The 21,206-nt window shown below is 48.0% G+C and overlaps 1 protein-coding gene across 1 annotated transcript in view; it reads left to right on the top strand.

Annotated features, from left to right (window-relative positions):
• Positions 1-7,039, top strand: part of arhgef38 (Rho guanine nucleotide exchange factor (GEF) 38) — a 107,178-nt gene extending 100,139 nt beyond the window's left edge. The window contains exon 14 of the mRNA XM_070862543.1: positions 4,307-7,039. Coding sequence (XP_070718644.1) covers positions 4,307-4,492 — 186 coding nt within the window. The 3' untranslated portion in view covers positions 4,493-7,039. The remainder of the gene's footprint in view (positions 1-4,306) is intronic.
• The last annotated feature ends 14,167 nt before the right edge of the window (positions 7,040-21,206 follow it).

Below are 21,206 nucleotides of genomic sequence, written 5' to 3'. Positions count from 1 at the left end.
CTTCCTTAAGTACGGTGACCAAAACTGCATGCAGTACTCCAGGTGCGGCCTCACCAATACTCTGTACAGTTGCAGCAGGACCTCCCAGCTTTTGTACTCCATCCCTCTCGCAATGAAGGCCAACATTCCATTCGCCTTCCTGATTACCTGCTGCACCTGCAAACTAACTTTTTGGGATTCATGCACAAGGACCCCCAGGTCCCTCTGCACCGCAGCATGTTGTAATTTCTCCCCATTCAAATAATATTCCCTTTTACTGTTTTTTTTTCCCAAGGTGGATAACCTCACATTTTCCGACATTGTATTCCATCTGCCAAACCTTAGCCCATTCGCTTAACCTATCTAAATCTCTTTGCAGCCCCTCTGTGTCCTCTACACAACCCGCTTTCCCACTAATCTTTGTGTCATCTGCAAATTTTGTTACACTACACTCTGTCCCCTCTTCCAGGTCATCTATGTATATTGTAAACAGTTGTGGTCCCAGCACCGATCCCTGTGGCACACCACTAACCACCGATTTCCAACCCGAAAAGGACCCATTTAACCTAACTCTCTGCTTTCTGTTAGCCAGCCAATTCTCGATCCATGCTAATACATTCCCTCTGACTCCGCGTACCCTTATCTTCTGCAGTAACCTTTTGTGTGGCACTTTATCGAATGCCTTTTGGAAATCTAAATACACCACATCCATCGGTACACCTCTATCCACCATGCTCGTTATATCCTCAAAGAATTCCAGTAAATTAGTTAAACATGATTTCCCCTTCATGAATCCATGTTGCGTCTGCTTGATTGCACTATTCCTATCTAGATGTCCCGCTATTTCTTCCTTAACGATAGCTTTAAGCATTTTCCCGACTACAGATGTTAAACTAACCAGCCTATAGTTACCTGCCTTTTGTCTGCCCACTTTTTTAAACAGAGGCGTTACATTAGCTGCTTTCCAATCTGCTGGTACCTTCCCAGAGTCCAGAGAATTTTGGTAGATTATAACGAATGCATCTGCTATAACTTCCGCCATCTCTTTTAATACCCTGGGATGCATTTCATCAGGACCAGGGGACTTGTCTACCTTGAGTCCCAATAGCCTGTCCAGCACTACCTCCCTAGTGATAGTGATTGTCTCAAGGTCCTCCCTTCCCACATTCCCGTGGCCAACAATTTTTGGCATGGTTTTTGTGTCTTCCACTGTGAAGACCGAAGCAAAATAATTGTTTAAGGTCTCAGCCATTTCCACATTTCCCATTATTAAATCCCCCTTCTCATCTTCTAAGGGACCAACATTTACTTTAGTCACTCTCTTCCGTTTTATATATCGGTAAAAGCTTTTACTATCTATTAGCCACATAACTGAAGTCCCTCATCCCTGGAATCATTCTCGAAAATCTTTTTTGCGCCCTCTCGAAGGCCTTCACATCCTTCCTAAATTGCGGTGCCCGGAACTGGGCCCAATACTCCACTTGAGGCCGAACCAGTGTATTATAAAGGTACATCATAATTTCCTGCGTATGATGTAGTTACTTTTCAACCCTTTACCTTCCTCAGGCCTAAATTTGAGATTAAAGTTGTTCCCTGAGCCTGTACCCATCTTTTGAGGGAGCGCTGCACGGTCAGTAGTGCCATCTTTCGGATGAGTTGTTAAACCAAGGCCCCGTCTGCCCTCTCGGGTGGACATGAAAGATCCCACAGCCACTTTATCCTGCCTTGGATCCTATCCAATCTAACGCACATACACAATGGCCATGTGCGGGCTACTCTTAATTTGATTCTTAGTTCATTTTTTTCCCAAGCAAAAAAAGCTTATGTTTTTACTTAAATTGCTTAATTCAATGTTATTTTACAAACAAAATTAACAGGAATAGAAGGGATTATAACTTTCAGGAAAGATTGAATGGGCTGGGGCTCTTTTCTCAAGAAAGAGGAGTGATCTGATCGAGGTCTTTAAAATTATAAAAGGTTTTGATAGAGTAGACATAGAGAAGATGTTGGAGTTGTGGGAGAGACCGAAACCACGGTGCCATAAATATAAGATAGTCACTAATAAATCCAATGGGGAATTCAGGAGAAACTTCTTTAGAAGGATGAGAGGGGACCTCATAGAAACATATAAAACATATTTAATATAAAGGGACTGGACAGGTTAGATGCAGGAAGAATGTTCCTGATGTTGGGGATGTCCAGAACCAGGGGTCACAGTCGAAGGATAAGGGGTAAGCCATTTAGGACCGAGATGAGGAACAACTTCTTCACTCAGAGAGTTGTGAACCTGTGGAATTCCCTACCGCAGAGAGTTGTTGATGCCAGTTCATTGGATATATTCAAGAGGGAGTTAGATATGGCCCTTACGGCTAAAGGGATCAAGGGGTATGGAGAGAAAGCAGGAAAGGGGTACTGAGGTGAATGATCAGCCGTGATCTTATTGAATGGTGGTGCAGGCTCTAAGGGCTGAATGGCCTGCTCCTGCACCTATTTTCTATGTTTCTATGTTACCCAGAGAGTGGTGAGAATGTGGAACTCGCTGCCACAGGGAGGGGTTGAGGCGAATAGTATCGATGCATTTAAGGGGAGGCTGGATAAACACATGAGGGAGAAAGGAATAGAAGGGTATGGTGATGGGGTGAGATAAAGAGGGGTGGTAGGGGACTGGTGTGGAGCATAAACCCCGGCACGGACTGGTTGGACCAACTGGCCTGATTCTGTGCTGTAATTTCTATGGGGCCGAAATTGCCCCTTTATTTTTAAAAGAGCCGTTACCGCCTCAAAGAGGTGGCAACGGTGTGGAAAGCACTCACCGCTTGATCGGCACGGAGGGGCCAACATTTTCTAAATTGCCCTCCTTTATTTCTGGAGCGGTGTACCGCCCCGGCTGTCTTTCCGCCCCGGCAGGGCACGCGCCGACCCCTTACTGACCGCCGGCAACCACCTTTCCGCCCCGCAGGAACAGATCAGCTGCCACTCGGTGCCCCCAACAGCTTGCCCCGGCGGGAAGCTTCTTGTGGCTGGGCAGCACGTCTGCTCTTAAAGGGGAGGGCGCACTACCGTGGCGCCATTTTATTTTAATTGTCGGCCGACTCCGAAGTAGGCCCGACGGTTGTAGCCACAGGTTAGGCCGGGCCACCAATTGGCAGCCTGGCATTGCTCTTGGGTGCCGGGCCACTGGCCCGGCCGAAACCGTCCCTGGTGGCCCAGTGGGTGCCACTAAAGTGGCTGCAGAGCTTGTAGCGGCCCCTCCCCTTTAACTGAAGTGGAGGGATGTTGTTGTGCGGACAAAAAGAAGAATGGAGGGCAAAATCCCTCGAACCACACCCCCAACGATTGGGGCCGTATATCAGTGAGTGTGCCCCGTTTCGGTCGGGGGGCAATTTTGTCCCCTATGTATTCAAGCAAATCAGGAAATAAAATGCAGAACTTTCCTCAGCAATCCGCCTGTTGTCTTTTTAACTCTATGTACTCTTACTCTACAAAGGGATATAGACCTGCTAAGTGAGTGGGCAAAAATTTGGCAGATGGACCATAATGTGGGAAAATGTTAAGTTATCCACTTCGGTAGGAAAAATAAAAAAGCAAATTATTATTTAAATGGGGAGAGATTACAAAATGCTGCAGTGCAGAGAGATCAGGGGTCCTTGTACATGAAACACAAAAAGTTAGCATTCAAGTACAGCAAGTAATCAGGAAGGCAAATGGAATGTTGGCCTTTATTGCAAGGGGGATAGAGTATAAAAGCAGAGAAGTCCTGCTACAGCTGTACAGGGTAATGGTGAGGCCACACCTGGAGTACTGTGTTCAGTTTTGGTCTCCATATTTAAGGAAGGATTATACTTGCATTGGAGGCAGTTCAGAGAAGGTTCACGAGGTTGATTCCTGAGATGAGGGGGTTGTCATATGAAGAAAGGTTGAGTAGGTTGGGCCTGTACTCATTGGAGTTTGGAATTGGGGCTTGACAGGAAAGATGGAGAGAGAATGTTTTCCCTTGTGAGAGAATCTAGAACTAGGGGGCATAGTTTCAGAATAAGGGGTCGCCAATTTAAAACGGAAATGAGGAATTTCTTCTCTCAGGGTCGTGAATCTTTGGAATTCTCTACTCCAGAGAGCTGTGGAGGCTGGGTCATTGAATATATTTAAGGTGGAGATAGACAGATTTTTGAACGATAAGGGAGTCAAGGGTTATGGGAAGCGGGCGGGGAAGTGGAGTTGAGGCCAGGATCAGATCAGCCATGATCTTATTGAATGACGGAGCAGGCTCGAGGGGCCAAATGGCCGACTCCTGCTCCTTTTTCTTATGTTCTTATGTTCTCCTTCACAGATCTTTTATGCAGTGTATTCCTTTCAAGCACGGAGTGAACACGAGCTCAGCATTGAAGAGTATGAGCGAGTGAAGATAGTGAAATCCAGCGACTTGAGTGGGAACAAAGATTGGTGGTTGGCAGAAGTGAAAGGGAAAAGGGGCTATGTCCCTGCGAACTACCTGGGAAGAATGTCGTATGCATGAAGACTCAACATGTGGAAACCTTCAAAGAGACTTAGGATGGAAAGACATCTTTTTATAGTTGCTCTCCTAGCTTGCTGCATAAGAGCATAAGAATTAGGAGCAGGAGTAGGCCATTCGGCCCCTTAAGCCTGCTCCGCCATCCAATGAGATCATGGCTGAACTTCTACATCAACTCCACTTTCCCGCCTGATCCCCATATCCCTTGATTCCCCTTAGAGTCCAAAAATCTATCGATCTCAGACTGAGCATCCACAGCCCTCTAGGGCAGAGAATTCCAAAGATTCACAACCCTCTGAGTGAAGGGATTAGGCTGGATAGATCTTTGTCTGCCGGCACAAACACGATGGGCTGAAAAGGCCTCCTTCTGTGCTGTAAATTTCTATGACCTTATGTCTCATCATCTCAGTCCTAAGTGGCCATCCCCTTATCCTGAGACTATTCCCCCTGGTTCTAGACCCTCCAGCCAATGGAAAGTATGCTTCGTGGCGAAGGAGCCAAGTCGGTTTTACTAGCAATGGAGAATGGTAACTGGGGAGGCATGGCTATAACTACTTGGTCTGGGCTGTAATAATTTCTGTCGGGACCGACTCATCCCCCATTCTCCAGCTCCTGGTCCCAAAAGCACCCATCTGCCCCATCAAATCCAAACACACAAATCCTGTGTGTGTGCAAACATAATCAAACTCTTTGGAATTGAAGTCAATTTAACTTTTCATGAAGGATAGCAAACTATTAGCACATAGCAACTTTGTTGGGGGGTGTGTCCCTATGTGTGTATAAGTGTGTATACATGCGATGTGCGTGTGTGTGTAAAAGAGAGAAATGGCAACAACCCACTTTTATTATGTGGGAAGATTCCTAGTTCCAAGAATATAGATGTTGCTATTAAACACTACTCCTGTGGAGTAAGTCCTTTTTAAATACAAGCTTGGGGACCTGAAGACATAAAATGGTACATGCTCATTGTAGTTTTGTACATGAAGTAAAAATATTTAATCAGCAAATCTTTTTGTCCCCAAGTGTTTCAGTTCTTAACTGTCTAAAGATTGCTGCTTCATTGAACAATACAGCGGGGAAGGAGGCCGTTTGGCCCATCATGGCTGTAACGGTTTTTTGAAAGAGCTATCCAATTGCATAATGGATGCACTTATTTGCAACAGCAAAATGCTTTGATTGGATCACCTTGATCACATGACCCAATTGCTGATTGGTTCCCTTGAAGGATAAGACACACCCAGCAGTTTCCCTGGAATGTGTAATTAGAACCCGCCCTGCTGACATAATCAGTGACTTTGCAAAGGGTAATTCGAGCCATTCTGACTGCCGACTCCAGACAGGAGAGGGGACCGGATCGAGTGCGCATACACAAAAAGGAGGCAGGGTCCAACGTGCGCATGTACAAAAAGGGGCGGAGTCCAAGGTGCACATGCACAAAAAGGGGGCGGGGTCCAAGGAGCACATGCACCAAAAGGGGGCGGAGTCCAAGGTGCACATGCCCAAAAGGGGCAGAGTCCAAGGTGCACATGCCCAAAAGGGGCGGAGTCCAAGGTGCACATGCCCAAAAAGGAGCGGAGTCCAAGGTGCTCATGCACAGAAGGACACAAAAAGATTGTTGCAAATAATCATTGCATTATCCAATCCTGCCGATGATGTGTGTGGGTAACGCTTGCGTTAAACTAGCGGAGGGCGGAATGCCAGATGAACATGTCCATTAATACATACCAGCAACAGTAACTTAGTACTGAGTCTCACTCACGTTGGAGAAGCGGATATGAAGGGCAGCATTCCTGATTTTCTGAGCTTTGAAATCAATGGACGGAAAATTGGGAACGCTGTGAATTGGGTGTGCTGACCTTTATACCCATTTACCTGATCTGCATCCCATCCAGCAAGACTCTACACCAGGAATCTCTCAGATGCCACCTAGTGTTTGTATTGGGTTTGTTGAAGTAAATTTGACTTGTTCGATTCCCCCTCACATTACGCAAGAGCCATGAAAAGCTCTGCAATGCTGAATAAAGTTTCTGGCCACGGTACCCTTCTGGAAAGGACAGGAATGTTATTGTTGCTTTTCGTGAAACCCATTGTGTTATGAATAGAAAAGTTGTTTCTGCAGAGCTTCGTGCAATAAAAACAAAACAAGAAGCAAAGCTGTCGATTTAGGAACCCGAGGTTTGATATTTCCTATATGCTTTTTATTAGACCAGGGCTCTGGATTAATCGTCCAGCAACACTTTGGGATGTCCTGCGGTTGTGCACGTTGCTATAGAAATGCAAGTCAGGTAGGCCAGGTAGATAAGGTGGTTAAGAAGGCATATGGAATACTTGCCTTTATTAGTCGACGCATGGAATACAAGAGCAAGGAGGTTATGCTTGAACTGTATGAAATACTGGTTGGGTCGCAGCTGGAGTACTGCGTGCAGTTCTGGTCACCACATTACAGGAAGGATGTGACTGCACTGGAAAGGGTGCAGAGGAGATTTACAAGACTGTTGCCTGGACTGAAGAATTTTGGCTGTCTGCTTCCCTTGGCAGAGGGGTCAACAACCAGGGGGCATAGATTTAAAGTAATTGGGGGGGAAGTATAGAGGGGATTTGAGGGGCAATTTCATCACCCAGAGGGTGGTGGGGTCTGGTACTCACGGCCTGAAAGGGTGGTAGAGACAGAAACCCTCACCACATTTAAAAAGTACTTGGATGTGCACCTGAAGTGTTGTAACCTTCAGGGCTACAGACTAAGAGCTGGAAAGTGGGATTAGGCTGGATAGCTCTTTGTCGGCCGGCGCGGACACAATGGGCAGAAATGACCTTCCGTGCTGTAAATTTCTATGATTCTATAACCTTTTTATTTATGCATTCAATGTTTGTACAATAACATTGATAACCGTAATGTGTATGGGATATTGTCTTGAGCTCATCCAATACTCTGCTGCTTGTGTGCTAACTCGCACCAAGTCCCATTCACCCATCACCCACCTGTGCTCGCTGACCTACATTGGCTCCCAATCTGGCAATGCCTCAGATTTAAAATTCTCATCGAATGTTGTGCAGGAATTTTGCACACTTTCTCATCAGAGAACCTGCTGTAATACAGATTGCACAATAGTGGCAGGTGTATACATTGAAAGTCACTTAGAGTTCAACAGTTCTAGACAGTAGGTTGGGGTGCTTAGTGATGGGAGTGAGATCATTTCAAGGCAGGAGGATGGAGGCTTGTGTGTGTGTGTGTGTGTGTGTGTGTGTGTGTGTATCACAGTGTGGGTTGGTCCGTGCTGCCCCTGGGCCTTCGCCTCTTCTGGGTCCCGAACTCGCTAGGTGTGTGCGCTAGGCCCGTGCAGCAGAGCAGGTCTCCAGTCGTCCTGTTTAACCCTTGCCACTGGACCAAGACCTAGCTCTGTCGAGCCCGTGTGGTGGCTGGTGTGCAACGGTCACCCCACGTTAAAAAAATCCACCCACAGGCATCTTCCACCCTTCAGGATGTAGTTCAGGACCTGGAATATTAGGTCCTTCATTGAAACACCTGTGAACTTTTTGACGTGGAAGCAAGTCATCCTCGACTCGAGGGACTGCCTATGATGTATGTGTGTATGTATCTATATGAGTGTGTATGTGCATGTGTGTGTGCACGTGAGAGATTTTGCATTAGGTATAAGTAGCAGCGAGACCTTTTTGGGCATTACCTGGGCCCAACCTTTTAGCAGTCTGCCTTAAGCTGATGCAGGTCTTCCACCACATAACAACACAGCACAGAAGGCTTTCGACTCGAGGGGAGCGCAGCTTGGTTCCACCGGTCCTTGAGCACATAGCCTTTGAAGATGGCCAGATGATTCACCACAACTAATTTTCTCACTTTCCAATGTTCCTTGTGTCCAACGAGGGATCAGTCGGGGTTGGTCGACCCACTCCCAATCTCAGTCCTGATCCGAGTTAGGGCCACAGAATGAATCCCTGCACTCCAGGAGTACAGGCAAACTATCCCCGTCATCAATCCCACCCCTTATTTCTGCTGTAGCACATTCTAGTCCATCAATAGATTCAGCCAGAGTATTGGGCCACCAGCTTCATTTGGAGACAAGCTTTGTAGCTCGCCCAAGATGCTATCGATGCCTAGACTACACGAAACGTAGAAATGATTGTTGATGTTGCTTGACTTGCAAAATTAGCCTGCGTGCTTTCGTTCAGTATGGTCTTGTGAAAATTTTATATTTCACGTGTTTAGCATTTTAAACATTGGTGCAATCTTTGTTTTCCCTTGAGGAAATGACTGTATTTATCTCACAAACCTGTAAGATTCAGTGGATGAATTGTTTCACCAGTTGTATATGATTCAAGAGTTGTTACATGACTATTTCCGAATTAACTTGCACTATAAAATGGTTATTTTTTTATATTACCTCAATGGATGTAGCATTCCTTTTATCAACAAGAGAAAACTGGATGTAAGGGTAAATAGTTCTGGCTGTGAGAAAAGGGGTCAATTGTTATATTTTAATGAGTTCACATTGCATAACTTTACCTGCATATTTGACCCGAGATGAGCTTCCGGCCACATATCCACACCATCATGAACATCGCCTATTTCCACCTCCGTAACATCGCACAACTCCGCCCTTGTCTCAGCTCGTCTGCTACTGAAAACCTAATCCGTGCCTTTGTTACCCCTAGACGTGACTTTTGCAACGCACTCCTGGCTGGCCTCCAACATTCTACCCTACGTAAACCTGAGGTCATCCAAAACTCAGCTGCCCGTGTCCTAACTCACACCGAGTCCCGCTCACCTATCACCCCCTGTGCTCACTGATCTACATTGGCTCCCGGTTAAGCAACGCCTCAATTTTAAAATTCTCATCCTTGTTTACAAATCCCTCCATTGCCTCGCCCCTCTCGATCTCTGTAATCTCCTTCAGCCCCACAACCACCCGAGATGTCTGCGCTTCTCAAATTCTGCCCTCTTGAACATCCCTGATTATAATCGCTCAACCATTGGTGGCCGTGCCTTCTGTTGCCTGGGCCCCAAGCTCTGGAACTCCCTCCGTAAACCTCTCCGCCTCTCTACCTCTCTTTCCTTTAAGATGCTTCTTAAAACCTACCTCTTTGACCAAAGCTTTTGGTCATCTGTCCCTAATATCTCCTTATGTGGCTCGGTGTCAAATTTTAATATTCCTGTGAAGCGCTTTAGGATGCTTTAATACGTTAAAGGCACTACATAAATACAAGTTGTTGTTGCTAGGAGCACATATCAGGAATTTGAGCAAAAGCAATTTTCTGCCCATTTGATTATAACGGACGGGAAAGTGTGGGAGGTTATGTGCTCAGATTCCCCATTTACATCCTTGACAAGTGAAACACATTTCAGTAGCACCTTTCTCAACCTCCAGAAGTTCCAAAGCGCTTTTCAGCTAATGAAGTACTTTTGAAGTGTAGTCACTTATGCAATGCAGCAGCCAATTTGCACACAGCAAGATCCCACAAACAGCAATGTGATAATGACTATATAATCTGTTTTTTTTAACCATGTGGATTGAGAGATAAATATTGTCCACGATACTGGGCTAACTCCCCTGCACTTCTTCGAAATAGTACAATGGGATCTTTTACATCCACCTGAGAGGGCAGACGGGGCCTCAGTTTTATGTCTTATCTGAAAGACGGCACCTCTGACAATGCAGTATTCCCTCTACTGCCCCTCCAACAGCGCAGCGCTCCCTCAGTTCTGCCCCTTCGACAATGCAGTGCTCCCTCAGTACTGCCCCTCCGACTATGCAGCGCTCCCTCAGTACCGCCCCTCCGACAGTGCGACCCTCCCTCAGTACTGCCCCTCTGACAGTGCAGTGCTCCCTCAGTACTGTCCCTCCGACAGTGCGGCCCTCCCTCAGTACTGCCCCTCCAACAGTGCAGCACTCCCTGGTAGTGTCGGCCTAAATTTTTGTGATCAAGTCTCTGGAGTGGGGCTTAAAGAACAACCTTGTGACTCAGAGCCACAGCTGACACTGCAAGTGTTACGTCAATGGGGAATTGAAGCAACAGATTCCGGGAACTCACTACAACTCCCACCACATGAGCTCCCAAGCAATATTAGTTCTGCCACAGTTTTGACTGTAGTTGTACTATCTTTCCATTCTCCAGCTCCTGGTCCCATCAGCATCCAACTACAGTCACAATAGAAGGCCCATTCGGCCCATCGTGCCTGAACCGGCTCTCTGAAAGAGCTATCCATTTAATCCCAATTGCCTGATCTTCCCCCATAGCCCTGCACATTTTTCCTTTTCAAATAGTTATTATTGAATCTGCTCCCACCGTCATTTCAGGCAGCGTGTTCCAGATCACAACAACTCGCTGCGTAAACACATTCTCCTCAACTCACCGCACCAGCTGTCTTTTGCTTTTTTCTCTCTCAAAAAAAAAACAACTTTATAAAAAGCACGGATGAAAAGTCCTGTTGCTCTTGCAATGAACCAATGGGTATTACACTCCCCTCCTATTTTCTAATCTAGTAGTGTCATGGGAATGAAAGAAAGACGTGCATTTATAAAAGTACCGTAGGAATTTTATTACTGATACTTCTTCACTACTTTCCTCCCTCTGCCTCTGCACCGAACGACTTTTCATGCTCAATGATTTCAACCTTCATCTCAATTCATCATACTCGCTCTACTCTGAGTTCACTAGCCTCCTATCCTCCCCAGCCCATAAGCCCCTCGAACTTGCCATCTCTCGTGGCCTCGCTACCCCCATCGTGTGAATTGCAAATAAGGTCATCTCTGACCACTTCCTTGTATTGTTCTTCACCCAAATCTCCCATCCCGCCCCTTCCCCCAACCCTACTTCATTCTGTGACTGCCCCTGGAAAAAATCTCTCTCCCGACTCTCTTACAACTGCACTTAGGGAATCCAAACTGTTCAGCCTTTGGTCCTCCATTCACCACGACCTTTCTGCAGTTATCGATCTGTTCAACAACCCCCCCTGCCCACCACCCACACCCCGCACCCCCACCAACCACCTTTGATGCCCTAATTCCTGTTAAAACACTTACTCTCTCTCACCACGGCCGTTCCCCCGGTACGGCCCTCATCTTCGCTCCCTTATATCCAAGGGACGCAGACTTAAACGGATATGATGGACAACTGGTTTAGCCATTCACTGCCAGATCTGATTGGACCACATTAAGCATTATCGGGTCCTGCTCTCCTCTGCCAAAATTGCTCACTATTCCAAAAATATTCTGGACTGCAAAGATAAACCCCAGCTTCTGTTCTGCACTGCTAACCGTCTTAAAACCCTCTCCTCTGTCTCCTCCACCCACACCTCCGACAACAAGTATGAGGAACTCATGGACTTATTTGTCTCTAAGATTGAGATCCGATCAGTTGCCTCTGCCACTTCCCTTCCCCTAGCCCACTGGGCCAAACTTCGTCTCAGGATCCCTCCTGCCCTAGCCCTGACCTCACATCTTTCTCCAGTTGCCCTCCGATCTCGCCGCATGACCTCCCTGAGCTCATCTTGTCCATGAGACACACTTCCTGCTTCCTTGACCCTATTCCCACTAGACTGCTGACAACCAATTTCTTTTCCTGGCTCCCATGTTAGCTGACATAGTTAACGGTTCTCTCTCCTCAGGTTCTGTCCCCCTCTCCCTCAAATCTGCCATCATCACCCCTCTCCTCAAAAAAAAAACCAGCCAGTCACCACATCCTTGCAACCTCCCTTTCCTCTCAAGTCCTTGAACGTGTTGTCGCCTCCCAAATCCGTGCCCCTCTTTCCCGGAACTCCATGTTTGAATCCCTTCAATCCGGTTTCCGCCCCACCACAGTACTGAAACTGCTCTCATCAAAGTCACAAATGACATTATTTATGACTGTGACAAAGTCAAACTATCACTCCCCGTCCTTCTCGACTGCAGCCTTTGACATGGTTGACCACTCTATCCTTCTCCAACGCCACTCCACCATCATCCAGGGATTGCACTCGCCCTGGTTCCATTCTTATCTGTCTATTTGTAGCCAGAGAATGACCTGAAACGGCTTCTCTTCCTGGTTCCACATTGTTACCTCTGGTGTTGCCCAAGGATCTAACCTTGGCCCTGTCCTATTTCTCATCTACATGTTGCCCCCTCGGCAAATTCGTCCAAAAACACTGCATTAGTTTCCAGATGTACACTGATGACACCCAGCTCTACCTCAATACCACTTCTCTTGACCCCTCCATAGACTCTAAATTGTCTGACATCCAGTACTGAATAAGCAGAAATTTTCTCCAATTAAATATTGGGAAGACCAAAACCATTGATTTCGGTCCTCGCCACAAACTCTGTTCCCTAGCCACTGACTCCATCCCTCTCCCCAACATCTATCTGAGGCTGAACCAGACTGTTCGCAATTTTGGTGTCATTTTTGACCCTGAAATGAGCTTCCGACTACATATCCACAGCATAACTAAGACCGTCTATTTTCAACTCCGTAACATCGCTCGTCTCCGCCCTTGCCTCAGCTCATCCGCTGCTGAAGCCTATAGGGTTTCGGAATCTCTTTGGGCTTACATTTGACAGTGAGATGATTCTTTCCAAACAATTAGAAGAGTTTATTAAAAACATATACACATGCACATTAGCAGCAGTGATCAGTTATCTTAAAAAAAAACACAAAAGCACATTACCAACAGTTGTCAATTATGTTATAACAGAGCTACAATGAGGTTATAATAACGAGTGATATACGTTACGTCCCTTTTGCTGGCTGGTTTGGACACACGGCATGCTGCTTTAGCTGGTCTTCAGGGATGTCTCGTGCCGTGTGTCCAAGAGAGAGAAGAGAGGAGAGAAAAGTTCCTGGCTTGCATTTTTTATATTCCTCAAGGCCATTGTCCTCAGAAAGCCTCCCGATTGGATCTTGGCTCCAGGGCAGCTCCTTATTGGCTCTCCTCACACATGTGGCTGTCTGGTCTGGCTCAGCCATCTCTGAATAGTTTAAATGACTTTCCAATATACAAAGCCCATGCGGCAGTTCTGGCTCGCACCATGTCCTGCTCGCCCATCACCCCTGTGTTAAGTAATGCTTCCATTTCAAAATTCTCATCCTTGTTTTCAAATCCCTCCATGGCCCTCGCCCCTCCCTATCTCTGTAATCTCCTCCAGCCCCACAACCCCCCAAGATATCTAAGCTCCTCTAATTCTGCCCTCCTGAGCATCCCTGATTATAATCGCTCCACCATCGGTGGCCGTGCCTTCTGTTGCCTGGGCCCCAAGCTCTGGACCTCCCTCCCTAAACCTCTCTGCCTCTATATCTCTTTTGTCTCCTTTAAGGCGCTCCTTAAAACTGACCTGTTTGACCAAGCTCTGCGATAATTTGTCTTTATGTGGCTCGCTGTCAAATATTTGGCCTTGGGACATTTTACTATGTTAAAGGCGCTATATAAATACAAGTTGTTGTTATAGAGCGCCTTTCACAACCACCAGACGTCCCAAAGCGTTTGACAATCAATGAAGTACTTTTTGAAGTGTAGTCACTGTTGTAATGTGGGAAATGCAACAGCCAATTTGCTCACAGCAAGCTCCCATACATAGCAATGTGATAAGGACCAGATAAACTGTTTTGCAGATGTTGATTGAGGGATAAATATTGACCAGGATATCAAGGATAGCTCCCCTGATGTTCTTTGAAATAGTACCACAGGATATTTTACATCCACCTGACAGGGCAGACAAGGTCCCATTTTAACATCTCATCTGAAAGTTGGCACCTCCAACAGTACAGCGCTCTGTCAGCACTGCATTGGAGTGTCAGCCTAGATTTCTGTGCTCAAGTCTCTGGAGTGGGACTTGAACCTTCTGACTCAGAGACAACAATGCTACCCACTGAGCCACAGGGGATCAAGTCAATGTTGTTCAGTAAACTCTCGTGTAGATTAGAATATCCTCATTAACAGATATAGAAACATAGAAAATAGGAGCAGTAGTAGGCCATTCGGCCCTTCGAGCCTGCACTGCCATTCAATATGATCATGGCTGATCCTCTATCCCAACACCATATTCCTGCTTTTTCCCCATACCCCTTGATGCCGTTTGTTTCTAGAAATCTATCTATCTCCCTCTTAAATATATTCAGTGACTTGGCCTCCACAGCCTTCTGTGGTAGAGAATTCCACAGGTTCACCACCCTCTGAGTGAAAATATTTCTCCTCATCTCAGTCCTAAATTTCCTACCCCGCATCCTGAGACTGTGACCCCTTGTTCTAGACTTTCGGTGCATCAAGACTGGTAATAAATCCAAGTCAATGCACAGTTGTTATGAAAATACAGCAAATTGGTCTATAAACTCACGCCATAAACATTTCTGCTAGACTTTAGTATCAAGTTCTGTCTTTTTCAGATAAGGAACAGGTCCTTTTGTGGAGCAACAATGTGTTACTTTAGCCAGCTGACAAACCAAAGTACATGAGCAGAGCTGGAATTCAAGTGGATGATTGTGACCATGGAATCAACCAAGGTGACCAACTAACTAATGGGAAGACCGAAGCCATTGTCTTCAGTGCCTTCCACCAACTCCATTCCCTAGCCACGGAATCCATCCCTCTCCCTCGCGTCTGTCTGAGACTGAACCAGACTGTTCGCAACCTTGGCGTCATATTTGACCCCGAGATGAGCTTCTGGCCACATATCCGCGTCATCACTAAGACCGGCTATTTCCACCTCCGTAACATCGCCGGACTCCGCCCCTGCTTCAGCTCAACTGCAGCTGAAACCCTCATCCCTGCCTCTGTTACCTCTAGACTTAACAATACCAACGCACTCCTGGCTGGCCTCCCACATTATACCGTCCGTAAACTTGAGGTAGTTCAAAACTATGCTGTTCCTGTCCTAACTCGCACCAAATCCCGTTCACCCCTCACCCCTGTGCTCGATGACCTACATTGGCTCCCAGTTGAGCAATACAGCAATTTTTAAATTCTCATGCTTGTTTTCAAATCCCCCGACGGCCTCGCAGCTCCCTATCTCTGGAATCTCCTCCAGCTGCTCTATTCTTCAAGATCACCGCACTGCTCAAATTCTGACCTTTGAGCATTCCTGATTTTAATTGGTGGCCGTGTCTCCAGCTGCCAAGGCCTGAAGCTCCGCAATTCTGTCTCTAAACCTCTCCACCTCTCTATCCTTTAAAACACTCCTAAAAACCTACCTCTTTGACCCATCATAGGCAGTCCCTTAGAACGAGGAAGACTTGCTTCCACTCTAAAATTGAGTTCTCAGGTGACTGAACAGTCCAATACGGGAATTACACTCTCTGTCACAGGTGGGACAGACAGTGGTTGAGGGAAGGGGAGGGTGGGACTGGTTTTCCGCACGCTCCTTCCGCTGCCTGCGCTTGGTTTCTGCATGCTCTCGGCGACAAGACTCGAGGTGCTCAGCGCCCTCCCGGATGCTCTTCCTCCACTTAGGGCGGTATTTGGCCAGGGACTCCCAGGTGTCGGTGGGGATGTTGCACTTTATCAGGGAGGCTTTGAGGGTGTCCTTGAAATGTTTCCTCTGCCCACCTTGGGCTCGCTTGCTGTGTAGGAGTTCCGAGTAGAGCGCTTGCTTTGGGAACCTTGTGTTGGGCATTCGGACAATGTGGCTGGAGCTGCAATGGAGCTGGTCGAGTGTGGTCAGTGCTTCAATACTGGGGATGTTGGCCTGATCGAGAACACTGACATTAGTGCGTCTATCCTGCCAGGGGATTTGCAGGATCTTCCAGAGACAGCGTTCGTGATATTTCTCCAGCGACTTGAGGTGTCTACTGTATATGGTCCACGTCTCTGAGCCATATAGGAGGTCGAGTATCACTGCAGCCCTGTCGACCATAAGCTTGGTGTCAGATTTGAGGTCCTGGTCTTCGAACACTCTCTCTCTCAGGCAACCGAAGGCTGCACTGGCGCACTGGAAGCGATGTTGAACCTCGTCGTTGATGTCTGCCCGGTCCACGTTGTCCAAGGCCGCGCCGTGGATTTTGATGACCGGGGGGCAGTGCTGTGTGGTGAGGTCAGGTTGGTGGAGGACCTTTGTCTTATGGGTGTTTAGAGTAAGGCCCATGCTTTCGTATGCCTCAGTGAAGATGTTGATGATGGCTTGGAGTTCAACCTCTGAAAGTGTGCAGATGCAAGCGTCGTCCACATATGTGGTTCAATGACAGAGGATGGGACAGTCTTGGATCTAGTCTGGAGGAGACGAAGGTTGAACAAGTTCCCTCTGGTTCTGTAGTTTAGTTACACTCCAGCGGGGAGCTTGTTGAGCATGAGGTGGAGCATTGCAGCGAGGAAGATCGAGAAAAGGGTTGGCGTGATGACGCAGGGTGTCTCCTGGTGTCTAAAATTCTAGCGATCTTGAATATACTTAACAATTCAGCATCTACAATCCTCTGGGGTAGAGAATTCTAAAGATTCACAACCTTCTTCTTCACCTCAGTCTTAAATGGCCAACCCCTTATCCTGAGACTGTGACCCCTGGTTCTCGACTGCCCAGCCCGGGGAAAACATCCTCCCTGCATCTACCCTGTCAATTCCCCTCAGAATCTTGTATGTTTCAATGAGATCATCTCTCATTCTTCTAAACTCCAGAGAGTATCGGCCCATTCTGTCAATCTCTCCTCATAGGACAACCCTCTCATCCCAGGAATCAATCTGGGGAACTTCCGTTGCACCGCCTCTAAAGCAAATGAAGTGCCTTGAGACGTTTTACTACATTAATGGTGCTTTATAAATACAATTTATTGTTGCTGTGTTGGGAATCCATGAAAATCATCTTGTAATTGCACAGGGACAGTGGCTGCAAGCAATCTCTGCCCGTTCTTTGCAAACTTACTTATGGTAAAGAGGTTTGCTCACTTTGGCAGGGCAGAAGTTTTCTTTTTCCTCTTCCGGTGAGCTATGTACTAGGCTCAGGGAAAAGGATTCATTTTCTTGTTAGCTGACATGAGACTCGGAAATGTAGTGAACAGCGAGGAGGATAGTAGCAGACTCCAGGAGGACGTAGGCAGACTGGTGAAATGGGCAGACACGTGGAAGAGGAAATTTAACACAGAGAGCTAGAAATTCAGTACCGCCCTCTTTGAGGCGGAAGCGGTGATGGCGCCGGAGCGCTACCTTTGGTGCCAGGCAATGTTTACCGCCTCACCGTGCGCTAAGGGAAGTGTTCCACACTACTCTTCAGGCACTAACGGAGCGATAGCGCAGGAGGCCCACTCAAGGTTCTGGCGCTAGGATGCCGACACACTTCCCCACTACTGCAGCAAATACATAGGAGTTGAAAAAGTGACATTTCTGCCCTTACCGTGCACTCCGGACGATATCGCCCTGGGACCGTCGCTGGACCGACTGCTTTCCCCGTCCGGTCTCAGCGCCAGGGGCTACTGCAGGCGAAAGAGTGAATTTAGCAAAGGCGGGGCCATGGTGATGTCACCCAGTGGGCGGGGCTAGCAAGCACAGCACAATTTGTCAGTGCTGCTACTAAACCTTCACTGAAGTTCGCGGCAGGAGGTGGTTAGCAGCTCCACAGCGCCCCATCTCTGGTGCTAATAGTGGCCTTGTATAAAACTTTATAAATCACTGGTCAGACCCCAGCTGGGGTACTGTCTCGAATTCTGAGCACCGCACTTTAGGAAAATGTCAAAGTCTTAGAGAGAGTGCAGAGGAGATTTAACAGGTTGTTACCAGGGATGCAAGATTTCAGTTATGTGGACAGACTAGAGAAGCTGGGGTTGTTCTCCTTAGAGCAAAGAAGGCGAAGAGGAGATTTGATAGAGGTGTTCAGAATCATGAAGGGTTTTGATAGAGTAAATAAGGAGAAACTGTTTCCAGGAGGGTCGGTAACCAGAGGACACAAGAACCAGAGGGGGAGATGAAAGAAAATTTAGGCAGCGAGTAGTTGTGATCTGGAACGCGCTGCCTGAAAGGGCAGATGCAATAGTAACTTTCAAACGGGGAATTGGATAAATACTGGAAGGGGAGCAAATGTGCGGGGCTGTGGGGAAAGAGAGGGGGAATGGGACTGATTGGATCGCTCTGTCACAGAGCCAGCACAGGCACAATGGACCCAATGGCCTCGTTCAGTGCTGTGTGATTCTATGACTCAACTACCTGTTTATCTGCACAAGCAAAATACTGTGGATGCTGGAAATCCAAAATAAAAAAGCAGACAATGCAGGAAATAACTCAGCAGGTCAGGCGGTTTGTGTGGGGAAAGAAACACAGCTAACATTTCAAGTCGATGACGTTTCATCAGAACCTGTTTGAGGAACAGATTTGATGAACTCCAGCTGTTTATCTAGTTCAGTTAGGAATGCTGGTGGGTTTTTTGACTGGGAGATTTTGAACAGGATTAGGAGGCCGGGACAGACTAATCTTCCATCAGTGAGATTGGACATGTCTTTCTGTCCAATGAGGGAGGGGAGCGGGGTGCTGGGAGTGGCGTGGGTGGAGGGCTGCGGACTTTTAAAAAATTAATTCACAGGACATGGGCGTTACTGGCAAGGCCAGCATTTATTGACCATCCCTAATTACCCTTGAGAAGGCAGTGGTGAGCCACCATTTCACAGCGATGTAACTATTTGTACTGCGCTTTTCTTTGACAGACAGGCATCTGTCAAGCCCCGCCCCCCCCTGCCCGTATTGCATTTCTTTGACCAACAGGCAACAAGCCCCGCCCCCTTTCAAGCTCCACCCACCCCCCACACCCGCCCGGCCCGAATCATTCCACTCATGTGGTGTCGAGAAGCAGAACCTGAGGCTCCAACTCTCTCCCACCCCACCCGGAGAGTGGCAGGGGGGGACCCCGAGAGCGGCGGGGGGCCGAGAGCAGCCAGCGTGGGCACAATAGCGAAAGAGAGGTGGAGAGAGAGGCTGGGGGTGGGGTGGGGAAGAGAGATAGATAGAGAGAGAGAGCGAGAGAGAGGCTGAAGGGGGCAGGGGGAGAGAGTGAGAGGTGGTGGGGGGCGGGGCGGGGGAGTGAGAGAGAGTGAGGCTGGGGGGGGAAGAGAGTGAGAGGGTGGGGGGGGGCAGGGGAGTGAGAGAGAGAGGCTGGGGGGGAAGAGAGTGAGAGGTTGGGGGGGGCAGGGAGAGGAGAGAGAGAGAGAGTCTGTGGGGGCAGGGGTGGGGAGAGAGAGAGAGAGGCTGGGGAGGGGGGGAAGAGAGTGAGAGGTTGGGGGGGGCAGGGAGGGGAGAGAGAGAGAGAGTCTGTGGGGGCAGGGGTGGGGAGAGAGAGAGAGAGGCTGGGGAGGGGGGGAAGAGAGTGAGAGGTTGGGGGGGGCAGGGAGGGGAGAGAGAGAGAGAGTCTGTGGGGGCAGGGGTGGGGAGAGAGAGAGAGAGGCTGGGGAGGGGGGGAAGAGAGTGAGAGGCTGGGGGGGGTGGGTGGCAGAGAGAGAGGCTGGCGGGGGGGGGGGAAGAGAGTGAGAGGCTGGGGGGCGGGGGGGAGAGAGAGGCGGCTGGGGAGAGAGAGAGGCTGGGAGGGGGTGTAGAGAGTGAGAGACTGGGGGGAGAGAGAGACACACAGATGGTGGGAAGACAGATCACTTTCTTCCAACCCCCTTTACACCCATATCCAATTTCTCGGAAAGCTCGTTGCGTGTGTTACAAGGGACATCGTTGGAGTGGATGATATTCAGAAGTCACAACATTGTCACTATTCACTTCATACCCAATAAACCTGTTAACAATCCATACACAATGCACCATCTATGGGGTGGGGAAGGGGGAGGATGCACTTGCGCTGGGGTAAAGCACTTCGGCTGGGGAGGATGCACTTGTGCTGAGGTGAGGCACTTGGACTGGGATAAGGCACTTCGGCTGGGGGAGGGATGTACCTGGAGTGGGGTAAGGCACTTCGGCTGGGAGAGGATGCACTTGTGCTGGGGTGAGGCACTTCTGCTGGGGGAGGGATGTACTTGGACTAGGGTAAGGCACTTCGGCTGGGGGAGGATGCACTTGTGCTGGGGTGAGGCACTTCTGCTGGGGGAGGGATGTACTTGGATTAAGGTAAGGCACTTTGGCTGGGGGAGGGATGTACTTGGACTGGGGTAAGGTACTTTAGCTGGCCCTTGCTGTCTTCTGGGGAGCTCTGTCCTCTGTCGCTTCAGGAAGTCAAAGTGGATCGAGTTACAATTTGCAAAGTCAGTGAGACCTTGGGATGAGTGGTTCCAGTTACACATCCCTGTGAAACTTCAGGGTGTGGCTAATCCTCAGAGGGGACCAATCATAGGCAAAGGGTGGAGCATGGCGGCCATTTTTGCAGTACAAATAAACATGTCCATTTCAGAGGATAGTTAAGAATCAATTATACACTAATACAAAAGCAAAATATTGTGGATGCTGGAAATCTGAAATAAAAACAGAAAATAAGTTTTGCCAAAAGACCTGAAACGGTTTCTCTCTCCACAGACACGCTGCCCGACCTGTTAGAGTATTTTGCAGCATTTACTGTTTTTATTAAAGGAATTGTTACTCGACAACAACAACCTTTAAATAGTACAATTCCCCACCACTAAAACCATCTGCGTTTAAAATGGGCACTCACTGATACCGCCCAAAAACGATAACCATTATCCATTTGCACCAACATCAATTTTAATGTTGCTGGTTACAGTGGCTCACGGGCAACGCTTATTTCGGGCAGTAACGGCTGTGCTTCCTCACTAGTTGGTACCTGGTTAATGTGCACAGAACAAAGATATGTAAATAATATCTTGTTGATGTTCA

Source organism: Pristiophorus japonicus, chromosome 2 (assembly GCF_044704955.1).
Source record: "Pristiophorus japonicus isolate sPriJap1 chromosome 2, sPriJap1.hap1, whole genome shotgun sequence".
Classification (NCBI taxonomy): Eukaryota; Metazoa; Chordata; class Chondrichthyes; family Pristiophoridae; genus Pristiophorus; species Pristiophorus japonicus.
The sequence above is the reverse complement of the archived record's forward strand: the minus strand, read 5'-3'. Positions and strand labels throughout refer to the sequence as shown.